The sequence below is a fragment of the Propithecus coquereli genome, unplaced genomic scaffold (assembly GCF_000956105.1).
Source record: "Propithecus coquereli isolate 6110/MARCELLA unplaced genomic scaffold, Pcoq_1.0 Scaffold61, whole genome shotgun sequence".
NCBI lineage: Eukaryota > Metazoa > Chordata > Mammalia > Primates > Indriidae > Propithecus > Propithecus coquereli.
In genome coordinates, this window is record NW_012152063.1 from 1,122,940 (window position 1) to 1,142,513 (window position 19,574).

General features: G+C 33.8%; 1 protein-coding gene and 1 pseudogene across 2 annotated transcripts in view; both read right to left on the reverse strand.

The window, feature by feature from the left end:
- The window catches only part of ISPD (isoprenoid synthase domain containing), a 349,407-nt gene that overhangs the window by 175,628 nt on the left and 154,205 nt on the right, over positions 1-19,574 (reverse strand). For both annotated transcript variants that reach the window (XM_012659420.1, XM_012659419.1), the window contains 2 exons: positions 11,566-11,658; positions 11,036-11,128 (listed from right to left, as the gene is read on the reverse strand). In XM_012659420.1, the coding sequence (XP_012514874.1) occupies positions 11,036-11,128; positions 11,566-11,658 (186 nt within the window). The remainder of the gene's footprint in view (positions 1-11,035; positions 11,129-11,565; positions 11,659-19,574) is intronic.
- Positions 7,784-8,391, reverse strand: LOC105822437 (annotated as a pseudogene).

Below are 19,574 nucleotides of genomic sequence, written 5' to 3' on the forward strand. Positions count from 1 at the left end.
CATGTAGCTTTAATAAATGATATTGAAAATGTATTTGGTTCCATCCTTGTAAAGAAATAGTATAACAGAATTAAAGCTAATGGTTGTTTTCATTATTTAAATATAATTCAGTAGCATGAAAAATCTAGTAGGAAATTTCTGAGCATGTTTTTGAAAAAAAGAATGACCAAATCAAGTGTTCAATTACTTATCGGGGCTAAAATTAATGTAAACTTCCTGATAAAATTTATTTTCACTTATTTTTCTGCCTATACATTTCATATTAAATTTTATAAATTGATTTACTATGATAGCACTGGTAAATAAATTCAAACAACTTTGCTCATCTGACCAGGTTCAGTAAACTACTTAAAATAGGGAAATAAATAGCAATTCTAAACCCTGTGCTTACCCAAGAAAAATTTATTCATAAAACTTAGAAAAAGTCCTCTGGAATTCATTCTATTTGCATTTGCATTAAAATACCCTTCTATCTGAAAATAACCTTTATTCATTAAAAAAATAGATACTAGGAGGTTGTTCCCTGTGAAAATTATTTCTTTACACATCGTGAGTCCATCACAATCTTAGGGGGTTTCTAAATTCCACAACACAAACTTTCCATTACCCATTTAGTCATAAGCAAAGATCTTCTAAAACTTATAATAACATTGTCAATTCTTTCTATTCAACACCTCCTATAAGAAAGATTTCATCATTCTTCATCTTTGTGTTAGAAATGAATCCCTTCATGACCGCAATTGGATAAAGGTTCTAAAGGTATTTTTAACCAGTATTTATTTAGGTTTTATTATTGATTTAGGCAGGAAATACCTGAGACTTACTATATTAGCAGAAAACAAATGAAAGAATTTGTAGAATTTGTACAAGTGATTGCATTTCTGCCACTGACACAGTGTACAACCATGAAAGAGAAGACTTTACTGTATCAAGTGCAATCATAAAAATTAGAGATATAATAAAGTTATAATTTTTCTGAAAGAAAAATAATAGAATCCATAGAGTACAGTAGCAATAAAGTTGAGACTGGAGTGGTCAGGGATTTGGACCTGCTCCCAAGGTCAATCACTGTCTACTACACACTTAATACATACATACACACATACACTATCCATTTGAAAATATGAACTATTAGTGAACTGAAACATTATAAAAAGTAAACCGAATACAGAGGCAGTGATAATTAAAACAGCCATTGCTTAGGTTTATTTCATAAGAACATGTGCCTTAAAAACACTTTTTTTTGGTTTAAAAAAAGAAGACATCTGGCTCTGTCATCCTGACTGGAGTGCGGTAGCTCAATCATAGCTCATTATAACCTCAAACAATCCTCCTACCTCAGCCTCCCAAGTGGTTAGGACTGCAGGCACATACCACCATGCCCACCTAATTTTTTAATATTTTTGTAGCAACAAGGTCTATGTTGCCCAGGCTAGTCTTAAACTCTTGGCCTCAAGCAATCTTCCCTCCCTGGCCTACCAAAGTGCGAGGATTACGGGTGTAAGTCACTGCACCCAGCCACATTTTCTTAGTCTAGTACTAACAGGATTCACAAAAGGAAATGTATACAACAATCAGTTAAGTAAACGATGACAAAGATACATGTCAGAGATCTGGTAAGAAATTAAACAGCACCATAGATTTTTATAATTTGAATTCAGCAGAGGCTCAATACCCTGTGAAGCTAAAGAAAGAAGTCATTAGCACTTAAAAGAAGGAATGTTTTTGCAGCTGTCATTTGTTCTTTATTAAGAAAGAACATTAAATAATATGTGTATGTATGTGTATTTTTAATCTTTTTCCATTTTATTTAACACATTCATAAGATATAAAAGTAATAAGCTCATATGATACATTACATACTGGATTCATTCTGTTCCTGGCTCTGCCACTGGTGAGCTGTGGAAACTTCTGGAAACAATTTATATCTCTGTGACAGTTCCCCCACATGTGGAAGTATCAAGTGTCAATGGATGGTGGTTTTCTATTTTTTTTATTTGCTGACATGTTCAAATACTAAACATTCTGAAGTATTTTAAAGATTATATATTCTGATCTCATGTCAATAAACTATTTCTAAGAAACTAGAACTAAATTAGATACTTTTGAAGGTTAGTTAAGTTTCTCAACACATTAAAATTCTACTTAGCAATTTATGGTTTTTGTTAACTTAAATTCATCGAAAGATTGCTATCTCATAAAGCACCAATAAAATTATTGTCTACACAAGTAGAAAAAAGTAGAGCTCTCATGTAATTATCCAGATAATTACAGTAAAATTATTTTGCTGTGGAAAATGTGATTAACTAGTTTATCAAGTGTAATTAAAAAGTTTGTTTCCTTTTATATTTTGAACTACTTAGATTTGTTGCCAGTCTTTTCCCACCTTTAACAATTAAACACTTATTTGGTACCTATCATGTGATTTAGCTATGATAATTTTTTTAAAAAGCTTTAAATAAGAATATATTGCCCACTATTTGATCTGATAGTAGCAAAAAATGTTTTCTGTAAACCTCGCCAGAACCAAGTAAATTAGAATCTCTAATTTACTTTTGGGATCTGGGAAGGTATTTTTGATGGTTTTACAATTGGTTAATCATAATCCTGGCTGGAAAACAACTGCAGGTAGTTTTGCCTCCTAAAATCTTTTTCCATTGCTAGGAAAAACAACTTTCTAAGAAAAACAACTTTCTGGTCATTAACTTCTAAGTAAGGAACTTAGTCTATAATTCAGACTCTCAGCATCTTTGAATCTTGTTTAATCTACGTAAAAGCCTATTCTAAGTGAATTTTAATTTAGAAATTTCATGAATTTACCTTTTAGTATTTAACACATATTACTTTTATTTTTCTTAGTATTCATTAATCATTATTTAAACAGTGAAAAAAAACATATGATTAGAATAGATAAGAGAGAACTGGACATGTTCCACATTCATAGCTGTTACATCAGATCACTCCAAAAAGAACTTTCAGATAATCCTTTTTGAGAGATGCAATCTGACAAAGGTGATAGCAATACTATACACCCCCTCATAAACTCAAAGTAGAGAAGGCTAACAATAACTTCTGTCGAAGAAATGGATCTTAAAGTAATAGGCTTTGCCACTTCATCTTAGATAACAAAATTCTTGTGTATTAAATATCTTCTAACCCATTTCACAAAAGCCAGGAAGAAGTTGATCTTTGTGCAGTCAAAACCTCTGCAGAACCTAAAAATAAAATCTAATTATGCTTAACTGCCTATGTACCAAGAACCAAACACCATTAACTGTTCACTCAGTTCTTAGCTTCCTCCAAGAGATAAATATTATGGACGAGGTTCAAAATTACATGTCTCTTTTGAATGTCTATTGAGTGACAGATACCAGACAATTCCGAAATATTTTTCTATACTATTTGAGGATATAAGAGACAATATGGGCTTCATCAGTACCATGGCCTGACAATAATTTTTACCACTTAGACTCTAACTCAATGTTTTTCTTGCCGAATACCCAGTTAAACTGATGTTTGGCCTCATTTTCCTTTAAATATTTGTCCTTGTTCAGTGAAACATGATGACACTGCAAATACAATCTTAACTAGTCTCGCAGTTGAAAAACCTCACAAACATCTAATAACCACAATTTTCCTTCACATTTGGCTCATTCCTATTAAGCCTTCCATTCTTCAGATGGACTGAAATTAGAAGTTGATAACCCTTGTGTAAGAACAAGGACCACTGTACTACATCTCAGCCAAGACAAAACAGGCCTTTAAACATGAATACTTGCATTCAAAATCTATTGACTCATATAACCCAAAAGTAAAAATGGACATATTTTCCTGTAACATTGATATCATTTAAAATATATTTTCTGATGAATGAAATCTACTAGTTTAGGGAAGCAAATAATCAGACTCCTTTTTAACCATTCTTTTCACAATTTAAAGCTGCTTAACAAATATCTTATTTAAAAAAAAAAAAAAACCCCAGTAGTAAAGCCCTTTTCTTTTTCTTGGTTTAATCTTCCAGCAAATTCAGATAGAAAAGTAGACACCTCTGAGGTGCCTATTAAGTACATCTTCTAATTATATATGTATATATGTATGCATATGAATTCACACTTACACAGTCAAACAAAAATAGGTATGTATGTGTGTGTGTATATATATATGTGTGGGTTTTTTTCCTCTGAGCAAACTAACATATCTAGACTTCAATTTAAGTTTTTCATTTTACTTTTATAATTATCATAATATTTTTTACACATCTATTAATTTGGAGGATATTTAAATGGTTGTGTCAAATTTTCATTAACAGGAAAGCCAAGATGGCCTTTTGGCCATTTTTGGTGAAAGTGGTAACAGAATGAATGAAAAAGGATGGAGCCTGATCAGTCACATTCATGATCATTTACAGGACAATTCAAACACCCAGACATTATTCACCTGCCTCCTCATTCAAGAAGCCAGTATTCTTTACTGCATCCTTTCTAGTTATTTACTCCATTCTAAGTATAGATTCCAGATATAATCTAATAATATTTTCCACTTAAGTTAATACCCTTAATATCATCAAACTAAGTTTGCCTGTACAATAGAAAAATAATGAGCACATACATACCTCAGAGATACCTTGGGTTCAGTTCCAGACTACCACAATAAAGTGAATATCGCAACAAAGTCAGCCACACAATATTTCTGGTTTCTCAGTGCATATAAAAGTTATGTTTACACTATATTGTAGCCTACTGTGACTAGCATAGGTCTAAAAAATGTACATAATATACATTTTTACTTAAATTATACTTCATTGCTAGAAAACGCTAATGATCACCTGAGCCTTCAGTGAGTCACAATCATTTTGCCATTGGAGGGTCTTGCCTCGATCCTGATGGCTGCTGACCAATAAGGACGATGGTTGAAGGTTGGGGTGGTTGTGGCAATTTCTTGAAAAAAGATAACGACGAAGTTTCCTGAATTGACTCTTCCCTTTCAGGGATGATTTCTCAGCAGTATGCAATGCTGTTTGACAGCAGTTGACCCACAGAAAAACTTTCAAAACTGGAGTCAATCCTCTCAGACCCTACCACTGCTTTATCAACTATGTTTATGTAATATTCTAAACCTCTTATTGTCATTTTCACTTATTGTCATTGTCATTGTTCACAGCATCTTCACCAATAGTACATTCCATCTCAAGAAGCCACTTTCTTTGTTCATCCATAAGCAGTAATTTTCATCTGTTCAAATTTTATGAGACTATAACAATTCAGTCACATCTTCAGGCTCTACTTCTAATTCTAGTTCTGTTACTATATCTACCACATCACCTCTTACTCTCTTCACTAAAGTTTTGAACCCTTCAAAGTCATTCATGAGAGGTGGAATCAACTTCTTCCAAACCCCTGTTAATGTTGATATTTGGACCTCCTCTCATGAATCATAAATGTTTTTAATGGCATCTAGAGGGGTAAATCCTTTCCAAAAAGGTTTTCTATTTACTTTGCCCAGATTCATCAGAAAAATCATTATCTATGGCACCTACAGGCTTATGAAACATGTTTATTCAATAAGACATGAAAGTCTAAATTACTTCTTGATCCATGTGATGGAAGGCATGAAAAAACATTAATCTTATTGCACATCTCCATCAGAGATCTTGGGTGACCAGGTACACAACCAGTGAGTAGTAGTATTTTAAAAAAGGAATCTCTTTTTCTGAGCAGTAGATCTCAATAGTGGGCTTAAAATATTCAGTAAATCATGCTGTAAACAAACATGTTGTCATCCAAGCTTTGATGTTCCATTTATAGAGCACAGGCAGAGTAGATTTAGCATAATTCTTAAGGGCTCTAGGATTTTCAGAATGGTAAATAAGCATTGGCTTTAACTTAAAAGACACCAGCTACATTAGCTCTGAACAAGAGTGTCAGCCTGACCTTGGAAGCTAGACAGTGACTTCTCCTCTCTAATCATGAAAGTCCTAAATGCCATCTTCTTCCAACAGAAGGCTATTGTCTTCTACATGGAAAATCTTTTGTTTGGAGTAGCTACCTCCATTAATGATCTTAGCTAGATCTTCTGGATAATTTGCTGCTGCTTCTCCATCAGCACTTGCTGCTTCAACTGGTACTTTTCTGTTATGGAAACAACTTCTTTCCTTAAACATTATAAACCAACCTCTGTTAACTTCTAATTTTTCTTCCATAGCTTCCTGACCTCTCTTAGCCTTCATATTATAGAATTGAAGAGTGTTAGGGCCTTACTGTTGATTAGGATTGCTAGTTTTTTGTTTGTTTGTTTGTTTGTTTGTTTTTTAACAAATAGCTTAAGTATTTTATTTGTTTGCAACTAATTTGTTTGCAACTAAGCTTGTTAACACTATATAATGAAAATTTACAAAGAATAATGTTGCAGTTTTTGGTTATATTTAAGTCAAAGACATTCATTAATAAGGAATCTTCGAATGAGAATGTTCCAGAAATTTCTCTAAGCCATCTGATCAGAACAACTGTCTCTGAATATCTGAAGGTACTCGCATACATCTGAATTACACTCAGAATTTTTCAAAATAAGCCCTAATTAAAAAAACTATTTTATATTCAAACTAAAACAATATTAATAGAACTTTCCTTTCCAGAAATAATAATAAAGGAAACAAGGCATTTTGTAAAATGTGGTCCTGAACAAGTCACAGTAAAAAATGAATGTATACTTAACTTCCACCTCCTCAAAACAGAAGCTACTTTCTGTTCCTCAGCCTTGGAAAAAAGGTGAAGAACAGCCTATAAGCAACTTCGGGCAGGGAGTTGCCAAAACAAAGCTCAAGCAGTTGAACATGGACACCTCAAAAGAATTTGGGGGAACCTGACCAAAGGATCCAAATTCTATTTTTAATAACTGATACAAAGGTGAAGTCGCTCCTCCCAAGTAGCAGTGCTGCCAGGGCCTGGCCCAGCCCCAGGCCCAAGCTCACCTATGTTATGTTCCCGAGCAAACCCTGATGCTCCTGCTGTAGGGGAGATCTTCTCCCTTTAGAGGTTCAGTGTCCAGGGAGCTCTTTGATTGTGTAAATGAGGTGAGCACTGACTCCATGCAGGTATTTTAAGGCTTGGAGTCAAAGTATTTTTCTAACACAGCTAGGCAGAGTCCATGTGTCAATGGCCCGTCTCCAGTTTATTTTAACTTCTCACTGCACATTTGTAGATCTAGAACCACAGACCTTCACTATATCATCATAATCACATCTAATGTCCATCCTAACTTATGATTCATATTCTGTGCCTGGAAACAGTCCCTGTATTTAACAATAATACCTACACATAAAACAATCCACTGTTATAACTTATACGGTCACAAAACATTAATGATCTTCTGTAGACCAAGCAAATGTTTTAAACCATAATTGTCGTGCATCAAATTCACAGCCAGAATTCCCAAGACCAAAAAAAATTTTCACAATACAAATAACTTAAAATACACATACACACGTATACACACACTCTCACACACACTTCTTACAGAACTGTGCTTGGGGAAACTCCATTTGTTGAGTGCCACTAAAGGCATATTTTGCTAAACTGTTGCTCCAGGTATTTTTGTTTGAAAAATCTATCACAGTAGGGCACAGCTGTTTATTGGATGAGCAGAAAAGAAAGATATGCTTGTAGCAACCAGAAAGTTTTAAGGTCTTTCAAGTTGTATAAAATGGACCTGCAAAAACGTTTAAGTGTTCTCAGGATGAAAAGTTGGAGCTGAAATGTGATATCAAATCAGTTGCAAAAAGTGTACAGCTGCCATCTCTTGAGGTCAAACCTGATACCCAGCTATGCAACAAAAGCTTCAGGACACATAGCTTGTTGGCCTTGTCCCATACTGTCGCATAATCTGATCATGTGTGAATTTCACAAAAGATTCATATTGTTCTGCTAGTTTGGTGTTGAGGATTTGCTCACACTCCTCCCAAATCTTATCTTCCTAGTCTTTTAAGAGAAGCTCACATATTATTCCAACTTGTCGGAGGGTAAAGGTGGGCTGGGCTGGTCCTTCTTCATCCAGGAGGTACCTGGAGAACTAGGTGCTGTGAGTGCCCAGGAGTGAGGTTGACTTTCCGAAGCACAAGCTTCACTCTGATTAAGAACCACTTCTAAATATCTCCACCTCTGATAACGACTATATTCTTGTTTAATGTTCTGAAAAATTTGCTCTGGAGTTGGAAGGCGCCGCTCGCTGCCGGGCGGAGCGGGCTGCTGCAGAGTTGGCTGTGGGCTCTGTGTCTGAAGCGGCGGTGGTGGCGGCTCTGCGTCCGGGGGCCTGAGGCCCGGAGTAGGGCCGGGGAGAGGGGCTCAGCAGCGCCGCCTCGAACTCCATGGGCCGTTTCAGCGTGGCCCCGCTCGCCATGCCGCTGAGGGGCCAAGCGGATTGCTAGCTTTTGATTAAAAGTGAAAGACACGTGACCCTTCCTTTCACTTGAACACTAAGAGTCTGTTGTAGGGTTATGGATTGGCCTAATTTCAGTATTGCTGTATCTCAGGGAATAGGGAGGCCTGAGGAGAGGAAGAGAGATTAGGGAACAGCTGGTTGATAGAGCAGTCAGAACACATACATTTATCCATTAAGTTTACCATTGTGTATGGGTATAGCTCATAGCACCCCATAATAATTATAATAATCACATCAATAATCCTGGATCACAGATTATAGCAGATATAATAACGATAATGAAGAAGTTTGAAATATTACAAGAATTGCCAAAATGTGACTCAGAGACACCAAGTCAGTAGATGCTGTTGAAGAAATGGTTCTGATAGACATGCTCAATGCAGGGTTTTCGCAAAACTTCAATTTGTAAAATGCAGTATCTGCCAAGTGGAATAAAATGAAATATGCATGCATACAAATATTCCTTATGGAGTGATAATCCACTGATTTAAAATAAACATTTTATAGTGCTTTAGTATATAGATTTATAGTATATAGACTTATATTATTCTAAAACTAATTCTGAGAGACATTGCCACCATAACTAGATTGTCCATCTTTTCCCTTAGTTTGACACATAACACCAGATAGTCAAACAATTCCAGCATTTACTGAAGCACATGAAATGGAACTCAATAGAAGAGAAAACTAAATTTAAATATTTATGGGAACAATAGAAAGGACTGGGGTTGAGATACACAGTAGCAATGAATAGAAGAACCACCAGTTTAAAAATAAGTGTGTGCACATGCACACATTTGGTGGAGAGAGGCAGAGAGGAAAAGATAAAAGGAAAACTTGCACAAAGAAATGATAAATGAGGTGATGGATACCCCAATTACCCTGATTTGATTAATTCACATTGTATGCCTATATTAAAACATCACATTAACCTTTTCAAAATATACAACTATTATGTACCCGTAATAATTAAAAAGGAAAAAGAGATGACAGATTCCAATCTGGGTGCCCATATTGCCCCAACTGTACCACCATTAAGAGAAGTCAACTTTTGGAAAACATGCTTTTGTGATAGATCTGATATGCTAAATTTGAGAACCGAAGCAATCCAATGGAAGTACCAAGTAGAATGTTGGGAAATGTATAACTAAAGCTCAGGAACCAGAAGAGAGCAGTGAACATTAACGTGGAGTTGTCTCATCCAAAGTGGAAAGAAGGGGAGCTACAATATTAAAACTAACATCCCATGCCTGCCAAGGGGCCATCTCTGTGCTTTAGACTACATTGTGCATTCATTCATTTTTAATCCTTATATAATACAACTTAAGAAGTAGAGTTATTAGCCTCATTTCTACACTAAGGAAACCAAACCTCAGAAATGTTAAGTCACTTGACCAAGGAACTGAAGTATCTGAGTTCAATGCCCTTCCTCTTTTCACTATATGGTACTGCCTTTTCAGCATATCTGGAAACATGGAACAAATGAGATTTCTAAGCAAGTAAATGTGGAGAAAGGAAAAGGGAGCCAAACATAGAAGTCCAAACTTACCTCTATCCTACAGAGCCATAGAGCCTTCCAGCATTGGTATATTCCATAATTTTCCTAAAAAGCTCAATGAAAGCTTCTATGGTTCTGTGAAAATCAGTCACCTGTGGACCTTTGGTTTCCATAGCAAGGTATACTCATGACAATTATCTTTAGGGCATATAACGAAATATAACAGGCCAGTGAATTAATTAAACCTCCCATAGTTGCTAATTTGTTCCTACTTGCATTGCTCAGCCTAGAGTTATTTATACTAAAAATTATTATCTTTATTACTTACCATAAATTCCCACACTATGGGATAGGCTAGAGCTTTAGGAACTTGGCAATTACTAAGAACTTCTGAGAATTTAATGTTTGGAAACCCCTTTCCACAGCAAAATGTTACTGACTACAGATCCTGCTTCTCAGACAATTTGGCTGGCTTGGCCTCTGATCTTGTTCCTTCCTGGCTTTGCTAATATTCCTATCTGCTATATAGTTTAATAGGCTAAACAAGTAAACTCTGTACTAAACACATATTTTTAATCTTTTAAAGAAAAATCTCCCCAAAATTTTCCTGGGCCATTCTTCTAGGAATTCTCTTTCGTCTGTTTATCTTGTTCTACATTTGCATTCCATGGAACAGAGAAGATGAAACAACCCAAGAATAAATTTTCTTTCATTAGAGTTTTTCCTCTCATTTTTTAACTTCTGGATTTCTTCTCTAAAGGCATTCTGGAAATTTACTAAGTAAAGCTCTTTCACATTATCCAAACAACTAATCAACTTAGCCATATGCTTTGCAATTTCAATGAAGGGAAAAAATGTAATCAGTTTCTAGGTTGAATTAAATAGTTTTCCTAACTGTCAGTTCAACTAAATGGATTGCAGTAACAAAGGCATTCGGTCATAGAAGTGATACAAGAGAGTAAGCAGAGGAATCTGCAAAGAAGGGAAGAGTTTTCTTCTGAGTTTAGGTTGGTACTTTCAATTGGATGAAATTTTGTTAAATATAAACATTGAGTTATAAGAAGGAAACACAAATATGAGAAAAAACTGCATTGATTCACTTACTGAAACAACAACAACTGGATATAAAATAGAAAGATTACTCTCTTCAAGTACACTCAGTAACTTCTGGGTTTCTTGAAAATCAGAGGTCATAACCTGAAAGAGGACAAAAAAACAAAAGGAAATGAAAAGAGGTTCTTAAATGATTTAAATATTAATTAAAGGAGAGATTTCATATAACATTCAAAATATTTATGAAGCTTAATTTTTAAACAATTTTAAAGAATACCCCTAATGTTATATATATTAAAATTTGAACTATTAATTCAATTTTCTACTTATTGTGTTATTATCTAATTTATACCAAAATGGAAAATTGAAAATATTGCCTAAAAATAAAAAATCACCCTCTTCTGTTTATGGGACATAGCATATTAGGAAGTGTTATTATTTTCCAATAAATATTAAATAATACAACTCCTCTGTTACAATCACCTAGTCAAATATTTAAGAATCAAGAGAAATTATTTCTCTTCCAAATTACATTTGTATACACCCTCAAGTGCTTTCAATCATTTGTGTTGACTACTTACATTCACACAAACAAAATTATAGCACTGCTTTAAGATGATTTGCTGAAGATCTCCACGAGCATGACACAGAGCCCCAGATGTGACTTTCACATGCTAAGAAAAAAGCATACAAGAAAAATAGTTTACAAACTAGATTGACCAAACATGACCATAAACGTCTTTATTACAAAGGAGCACATAATTGCTATAGGACAGACACATAAAGCCAAGAACCATATATAAAAATAAATCCAGGACTAAGTTTATCAGGCTAGCAAGAAAAAAACATTTGAACTAGGCCATGAATGATGAATATTATTTTAGTAAATCAGTATATAGTGAATTATTTCAGATAGGAAAAAACGTACATATATATATGTGTGTGTGTGTGTGTGTGTGTGTGTATGTATACTTATATATATTCATTCAGGAACAGGCAAGTAGTCTGGTTTATCTTATTTCAGATAGGAAAAAACGTACATATATATATGTGTGTGTGTGTGTGTGTGTGTGTGTATGTATATATATATATATTCATTCAGGAACAGGCAAGTAGTCTGGTTTATCTTATACGAAGAAGTATTGCAGAGAATGTTGAAAGACTAAAATGGAAAGGTTGCAGGGATGGTTGTAGGAATCTGGAAGCATGTTAAACACTACAGTTACAATGAATAAACTTCACTAAACATGGAATAACTAGAGGCAGGGAAAGCGGTAACAAATTATCACAACAACATAAGTCTGAGAAATAAGACTTGAACAAGAGTAATGATAAAAGAGACTATGAAAGAGAGACTGTCAAAGAACTTATTATGAGAAGTAGTCCCAGACTAGATTTAAAAGGATAGGACATATATTACAGAAACTTTCCTAATGAGATTTTTATTGCACTTAGCTTAATATATTAATGAACATGCTTGAAGACTTTTCTATCAAAGTATGAAGAAAAACTTAAGAATTACTAGACAACAGATCTGTTATACCTCCATTATAATTCCACAGGAACTCACATTGCAGTGATTCATACTGGCATTACATTTAGAATACTTTACAATTTGAAGTTCTAAAATACAATGCTGTTCTTAAGTAAAACATCAAACTCTGTACCTCTAAAAGAATTATGTATTCAGTAGCCTAATTTTATATAACTTTGACAAAATATTGGAGAATGAGAAAGGAAAGTAAAGGTTTCAAGGTCTTGGCTTTGTTATAGAAATTAGTTGGTTCATACATCATAAGAATTTTAGCTCAATTTGTCGATCTTACTGAGCACAAAGTTCAAAAAGATTTTTAAAAAGCAAAAAAATACCCTTCTATAGTCATCAACTACATATTAATACTACAACAAAAAATAAATCAGCTTCCATTCTGCAACATTAAGCTTGATCAAGAAGTAACATCTTCTACACATTGCAGGGAGACAATTTTTCAAGCGTCTCTCATGTATCTGAACATTTTCAAAGGCATTAACAGTTAACTTGTTCCAGATTCTTTTCCAAGTATGTTTGCATAACAGGCAGAATTGCATAGATAGATATGTCTCTTCCTAGAGTAGATTTGTTTACTTTCCAGAAAATAAAGATGGAGACATTTCTCTCCCTGGAGCAGATTTGCATGACATTCCAGAATAATAAGGATCATCTCTCTCTCCTAAGGGGAAGATGGGCTGATTTGCCTGCATAAGACCAGGGTTTCCTACTTACAAAACCATCACACTGCCTGGCACCAACTAATCCTAATTTTATCACTGCATGAGAATTGTAATTCTAAAAACCAGTGCAGCATTGTAATTTCTGCTACTGTCATTGTAATAAATTGTCTGTTCTCTGACCCTATAATCTCAGGTCTCCTGCCAATATCTATGATTCTGTGTCAGGCTGACATACTTGCATGCCAATAGGGTATAATCTTACATCTTGCCAAGTTTCTGATTTGAAAGATATAAAATAAGGCAACAATATCAGATCTTAATTTCAACAAATATGCACAACTGAATTCTGAATTTAGAAAAAAAATAACTTACTTTAAGATCCTTTTGCATATTCATAAATGAGGTCTAGGATGAGAACATGGGGAATATTCTGATTTAGCTTTTTAAGGATTAAAAAAACCAAAATTCTTCAGGACAGAGTCTGGGATCATTGAGGACAGAAATATTCATGTTTTAAGAGTTTAAAAAGAAAAGGCTTAAGAGTTTAAAAAGAAAAACTTTGCCATCAGTATTTTTTTTTTTTTTTTTTTTACAGAAAAAAAGGACTTGTATCAAGGAAAATGGTATATTTTCTTAAAATTAACAATGTGGATAAGTTTTTTTAAAAGCTAAAATAATTCATCTAAAAATACCACTACATAGAAATAATTACTCTGAACATCAGGTAAGTATCATTCCAACAATGCTTTATGAATAAGAAATGCAGTAGGCTGGAAGGACAAAATAAAGGACTAAACTCATAAATGCATTTTATTAAAAGGGGTTCATACTATGCATATCATTTTTAATTCTTTAATTTTAGTCAAAGAAAACCAAATGTAGTAAAACTGAAGGCATTGTTTAACTTCAGATAATTCTTCACCCCAAAAAGTTTAATTAGGTTCTAAAGGCTAAGAGAAGATATCCTGGGCAGGATAAAAATGCTGGACTTTTAATGACAACTCAATTAATTTGTCATTCAGTGTTAACTGATTTCCTTCTGTGAGAGAGAAGATAGCATGTTTTAACTCCCAGCCCCACCTTCAATCTAATCATATTATTTTATAATATATTATAGATTCATATTCTATACTGCAGCCATAATTCACATAATCTAGACATAATATATCTACCTTCCAAGGAAATTTTTTGACAAAATTACTCTATTTCTAAATTCATTTTAATTCTTTATTGGACGAACATCTGCAAGTAGTTTGTTGGGGTGTTTTTGTTGGTTTGTGTGTGTGTGTGTTTTTCTTTTTCTTTTTATATAGAAGTCTTAACATTTTTCATTTTATAAAGAGTTTTTGCTTTCATTCTTCAAGAATAGCTCCATTAGGATTAAAAATTTGGTTCAAACTTTCTTTCCTTTACAGATTTGTAGTCACTGTGCCACCACCTTTAAGCTACATGTGTTCCTGATGCTTGTTGTACTCCATTGGTCATTCACTCATTCTCCATTCATCATTTTATTGGGAAGATATCAATGTCAAGCAGTTTCATCCAAATACTCATAGATGTCACATTTGAATTTTTTTCCTTTTTTCTTTATTCCTAAAGGACAATTTGGCTTTTGGTAAAATTATTGGATTCCACTTTCACTACCTCTGAAGTTTGTAAATAATGCTTCATTATTTTCAGAGTAAATATTGTGGAGATATAAGAGGTCAAGCTATCCTCCTGTTTATAAATTTTGCACATTTTGGGGTTTGCATTTAAGTGTCTTCCTAAATACTTTATGGAGAATTTCAAAATTGGAGTAAGTTTTATTGCTAATTGTTGTTTCTCAATTTTTCCTGAAAATATGCCCATTAGGTCATACAGAATCAGATCATTTCAAGGAAATTTTCTTCCAGCTTCCTGAAGAATTTCTTGGTTTTTCTACTTGACATTTATATCCATATGTTAGATGCCTTTATCATCATTCACATTTAATTGATTTTAGCTACGATTTAATTTTTAATTGGAATACACTGATTATGTCAATTTTCCCCTCTACAATAGTAATTTGACTTTTGCTATATTCTGTTCCTATTTCTAATGGACTAATTAATTTCTATAATAGTGCTATACTAATCTTAATTTTGTTCCCTTATTCAATCAATATTAATCTCTTGCAGTACCATCTTTTGAGTTTTTAACTCTCTGAAATTCAGATTCTTTCTGAGTTCTTCTATAGAACAAAAAGGCATGAGGATATTTTGGGGGAAGGGAGAGACTTGAGATTTCTTCCAGAAATCTCACTTCTGCTTTGTGTGCATGACAATTATTTTAGTATAAATTTCATAGTTTCCTGGTTATTTTCTATGAGTTAGTTAAAAATTGATAGGTACTGATAGTTTTCCCTGCTTCTGCTGAGATGCCATAGAAAATGAAAAGATTTTTTCTACTTTTAGAGTATTTTTCTAAGACATATCCTTTGCCTTTACTTAAGCCCCTCGATCTGTTTCTAAGTTAAAAATAAAAGAATTATCTGGATTTAATGAACCATCTTTTGCCCTATTACAATGTCTTAGAGATCCACGGGCAGGGTTTAGAAGACATCATGAGCCAGATTATCATCTTCACTTTCTTTCTTGATTGTTATTGTTTAAGATTACCATCTTCACTTTCTTTCTTGATTGTTATCATTTAAGGTTTACCTATTGAGCCCCTTACCTTTGTTTGGTTACTGTTAGTAATTTTGCTTGCTTAATTTATTATGTTTTAAAACACTAGAGAAGGAGGATTTTGTAAATGATCTTCACTCCATCATGTTTACCTGGTTGTCACTACCATTTTTAAATATTTCCAGGAATTATTTTATTTTACTTTTATATTGTATGTGTTAAAAAAGGAAAGTATTCCCTAAACATTGAGAGTATTTTTAAGATTAGTATTTCTGAAAGAACTTCATTTCATTTTTTTCATTAAGAACATGCAACTTCATATACACATATCACACATATGTGTAATTTTTATTAGATTAAATTGAAAACAGTGACTTTGTCATTAAAATACTCCATAATCTATCTATATTATACTGATTCAAATCCTAATCATCCAACTCCACTCTTCGACACAAATATTCTTCAACTCTAAGGCCCTTTTTCTGTATTGTTATAAACACTTGGCTCATTCATGCCCGTGACAACTTCAGCTCCATATTGACTTCAATATCTTCTTGTTTCTCTCAAGCTTAAAGCTTATATATTTCTTAAAATTTAAGAAAATAATGCACTCTTAGAATATAGGATATAGATATATGTAAAGCACAGTGCTCAGCTACTTAATATTGTTACTATAAATATAATTAAAATATATTTGCTCAATTATTTTTGACAAATTAAAACCTCTAATTAAAACAGTCATTCATCATCTATGCTCATAGACTAAGACAGAAATGCACACACAATATTTTTATAAAAGGTATTAAATATTAGTATTTTGTACCCTCTTTAAAAAAGAAGAAACCACAAAATCCAAACTGCAATTCTTTTCTTCTTGAAATTGAGACTCTTAATAATTGTTTCCAGTTAAGTGTACTTCTTTGATTTAATCATACTGCTTTCCTCCCAATCAGAAAACAATCAATAGTTTCCATGCTTGAGTAAAGAAATTCAGATTTTACCTAAATATAGCAAAGAAATCTTTGACACCTTTAATAAACAAAGACCACATTAGACAATGAGATTAGGGTGTTTATGAAAAAGCTCTATGGCATCATCTTATGCTGTCATTCCTAATGTTTCCACACTCGAACACAACAAACGGAACAATCTGCTGGCTAGAAGAACTCCTTGTTCTGTAAATATTTCGGTTCAAAGAACATTTAAACAAAATTTAAAACAACCTTCCAATGTGCTCAGTAAAATTATAGTACACCAAAGAAATGAAACTTCCCTTACATCATAACCAATAAAAATTTAGAAAGTATTTACCAGAAACTCAATGCAAACATGTGCATATTCCAAAATACTATTTAAAGCATGGATATTAGAAAGGGGCATGGGCTGTCAAAAAGTTTTCATTTCAAGAAGAGTTAAGGATTAACTAAGGCTGAAAGACTTCGGTTTAAGTCCCATGAGTCACAGGTTCAAAACGTGTTTCTGAAAAGTCAATCCTCCTTTTACAGGACACGTTGTCTAGGTCATCTCTAAATCTGAATCTGCCAATTTCTCACCTACCTCCCAAACACTGGCATTAATATGGATATAAACAAGGGAGTCCTAGAGAGATACATTTTCTTTCCACTCTGTAGACACGCTAACAATTAAGTCTTTTGTCCACATAACATTCAGCATTTACTATATTCTTTATTTTTTAGAGTAAGTTTTTAAGCTTTTTTGTACTAAAGAGCCTGGACTGTGGAGCCAAACTCCCTGGGTTTGTCTCTACCTCTGGAATATTCTTTCTGTGTGGCTTTGGGTAAGTTACCCTGAGGCTCAGCTTACTGACTGAATATATCACAGAATTAATATTAGGACTGGATTAGTTAATATGTAAAAGGTAAGGCTTAAATCTCCCTAGACTACTTCTCTGTAGGTTATCTCTTAGAAGGCTTAGGGGGAATCAATCTTGGTAGAGGTTTGAGGTGACAAGTGAATCAAGTTTCCAGACTGCTATGTTATATAAGTTTTAGACCGCCCCCCCCAACCATGAATGCTGAACTGATGGATCATACCAGCGGCCCTCCATTTCATAAACTGCCACCATAGGATTTAGATCTGATTATATCAAAGGAGGTCTTGCTAGTCTCCCAATTTTACATGCTGAATGTGGAAAATAGCACTATAACCAAGGTTCTGCAAAGTTACATTGCTGTTGAATGCCAATCCCTTATCACACCAAGGAAAGGACTAGTGTTTCCCTAATTACACATAGCACAAATATTTTAATATTCAGCTCTGAAGATCCATTTGCAATGCTACATAAGGTAGTAGACATGGCTTATCCCCAAGTCCACAGACTTCTCCCAACAATTACTTTTCTAGAAAGTCTGAAGCCTAATGTGTGTGCTGTCAGGTCATTCATCTTTGTTTGAATACATATGAATGAATATGTGTATGTATTCACGTATGAATATGTGTATGTATACAAACGTGTATGTTTGAATGCATGTATGTAACAACCACCTCACACATAGTGCTATATTAAATGATTGTTATTATTCTACTCACTTCTCATTTAACTTCTACTTTTAGAAGACACTTTAAGACATAGCTCCATTATCCCTTTACATTTAATACTTTATGGAGGCTTTACAATTTGCCAGAATCTACGCAATATGCTTTAAACAATTATCTTATTAAAATTGCACCGTATACCTATGCATAGGCAGGTATTATCATTATCCTCATGTTATGCATAAAGAGGCTCAGGCATACCAATTTAAATAATCTGCCCAAGATCACATAGCCAGTAAGAGGCTAGTACTCAGACTTAGGTCTGGTGGGCCTCCCAATTCCACATATTAAACCTCTAAAGTACGATGGGCATTTGTGTCATTCTGGGTACTATTACCTTGTCACAAAAGTCACAAGACCCTCAGAGGGGTGTGATTCCATAGGTCCCAAAGTCAACTCAGGAGAAAAACCTAGTCTGGAGGAAATAATTTGAGTACTAACAATCTCAGTTGCTGCTACACACAGTACCTTAACTCTGACCATTTTTCTGGATCCCAAATAGGGAAAAACATATCTAAGAAGTACCCTCCAATTCTAGTCTTCAGATTTGATTTTGCAGAAAAGTGCTTCTGAACCACTGTATTCAATATATGCTGAGTAGTTAGTGGTAGTAGAAGGAATTATTGTACTAATATTACCTTAATAATAGTCTTCCTTTGTACATCCCTCTCTCTCACTGTTAAAATTCACTTTGAAAGCCAACTATTGTTCTAATGCAAAACTGGAAATGGAAAATAACAAGCTCCAATCCTAACAAATCTGAACACCTATCACAAAGAATTCAAGGCTGCCATTTTATTAACCATCCAGGGCTGCATAGTGTATACACAAAATGTAAAGCTATAGAATAGAAATCTGCTCAAGTTGATCTTTCTGTTGAGTTTTTACTACAGAGTATTATACTATAATAGACAGTATGTAGTAAACAGGACATAATTGGCATTAATTCAAATCGTGTTTGGCAGGCACATTTTGTAGATATTACCCAACTGAAATGACAAAGAATAACATGTTATAAAGGTATATATACAGTAATATGATCTCCTTACGTTTATTGGGAATGCATAAAACATTTGCAAGCTGAGAATTGGCAAGTTCACATAAACAAATCCTATGTGTTTTAACTAAAAACACAAAGCCACAAAAAGTATCCTAGCCATTGATGGATTAATATA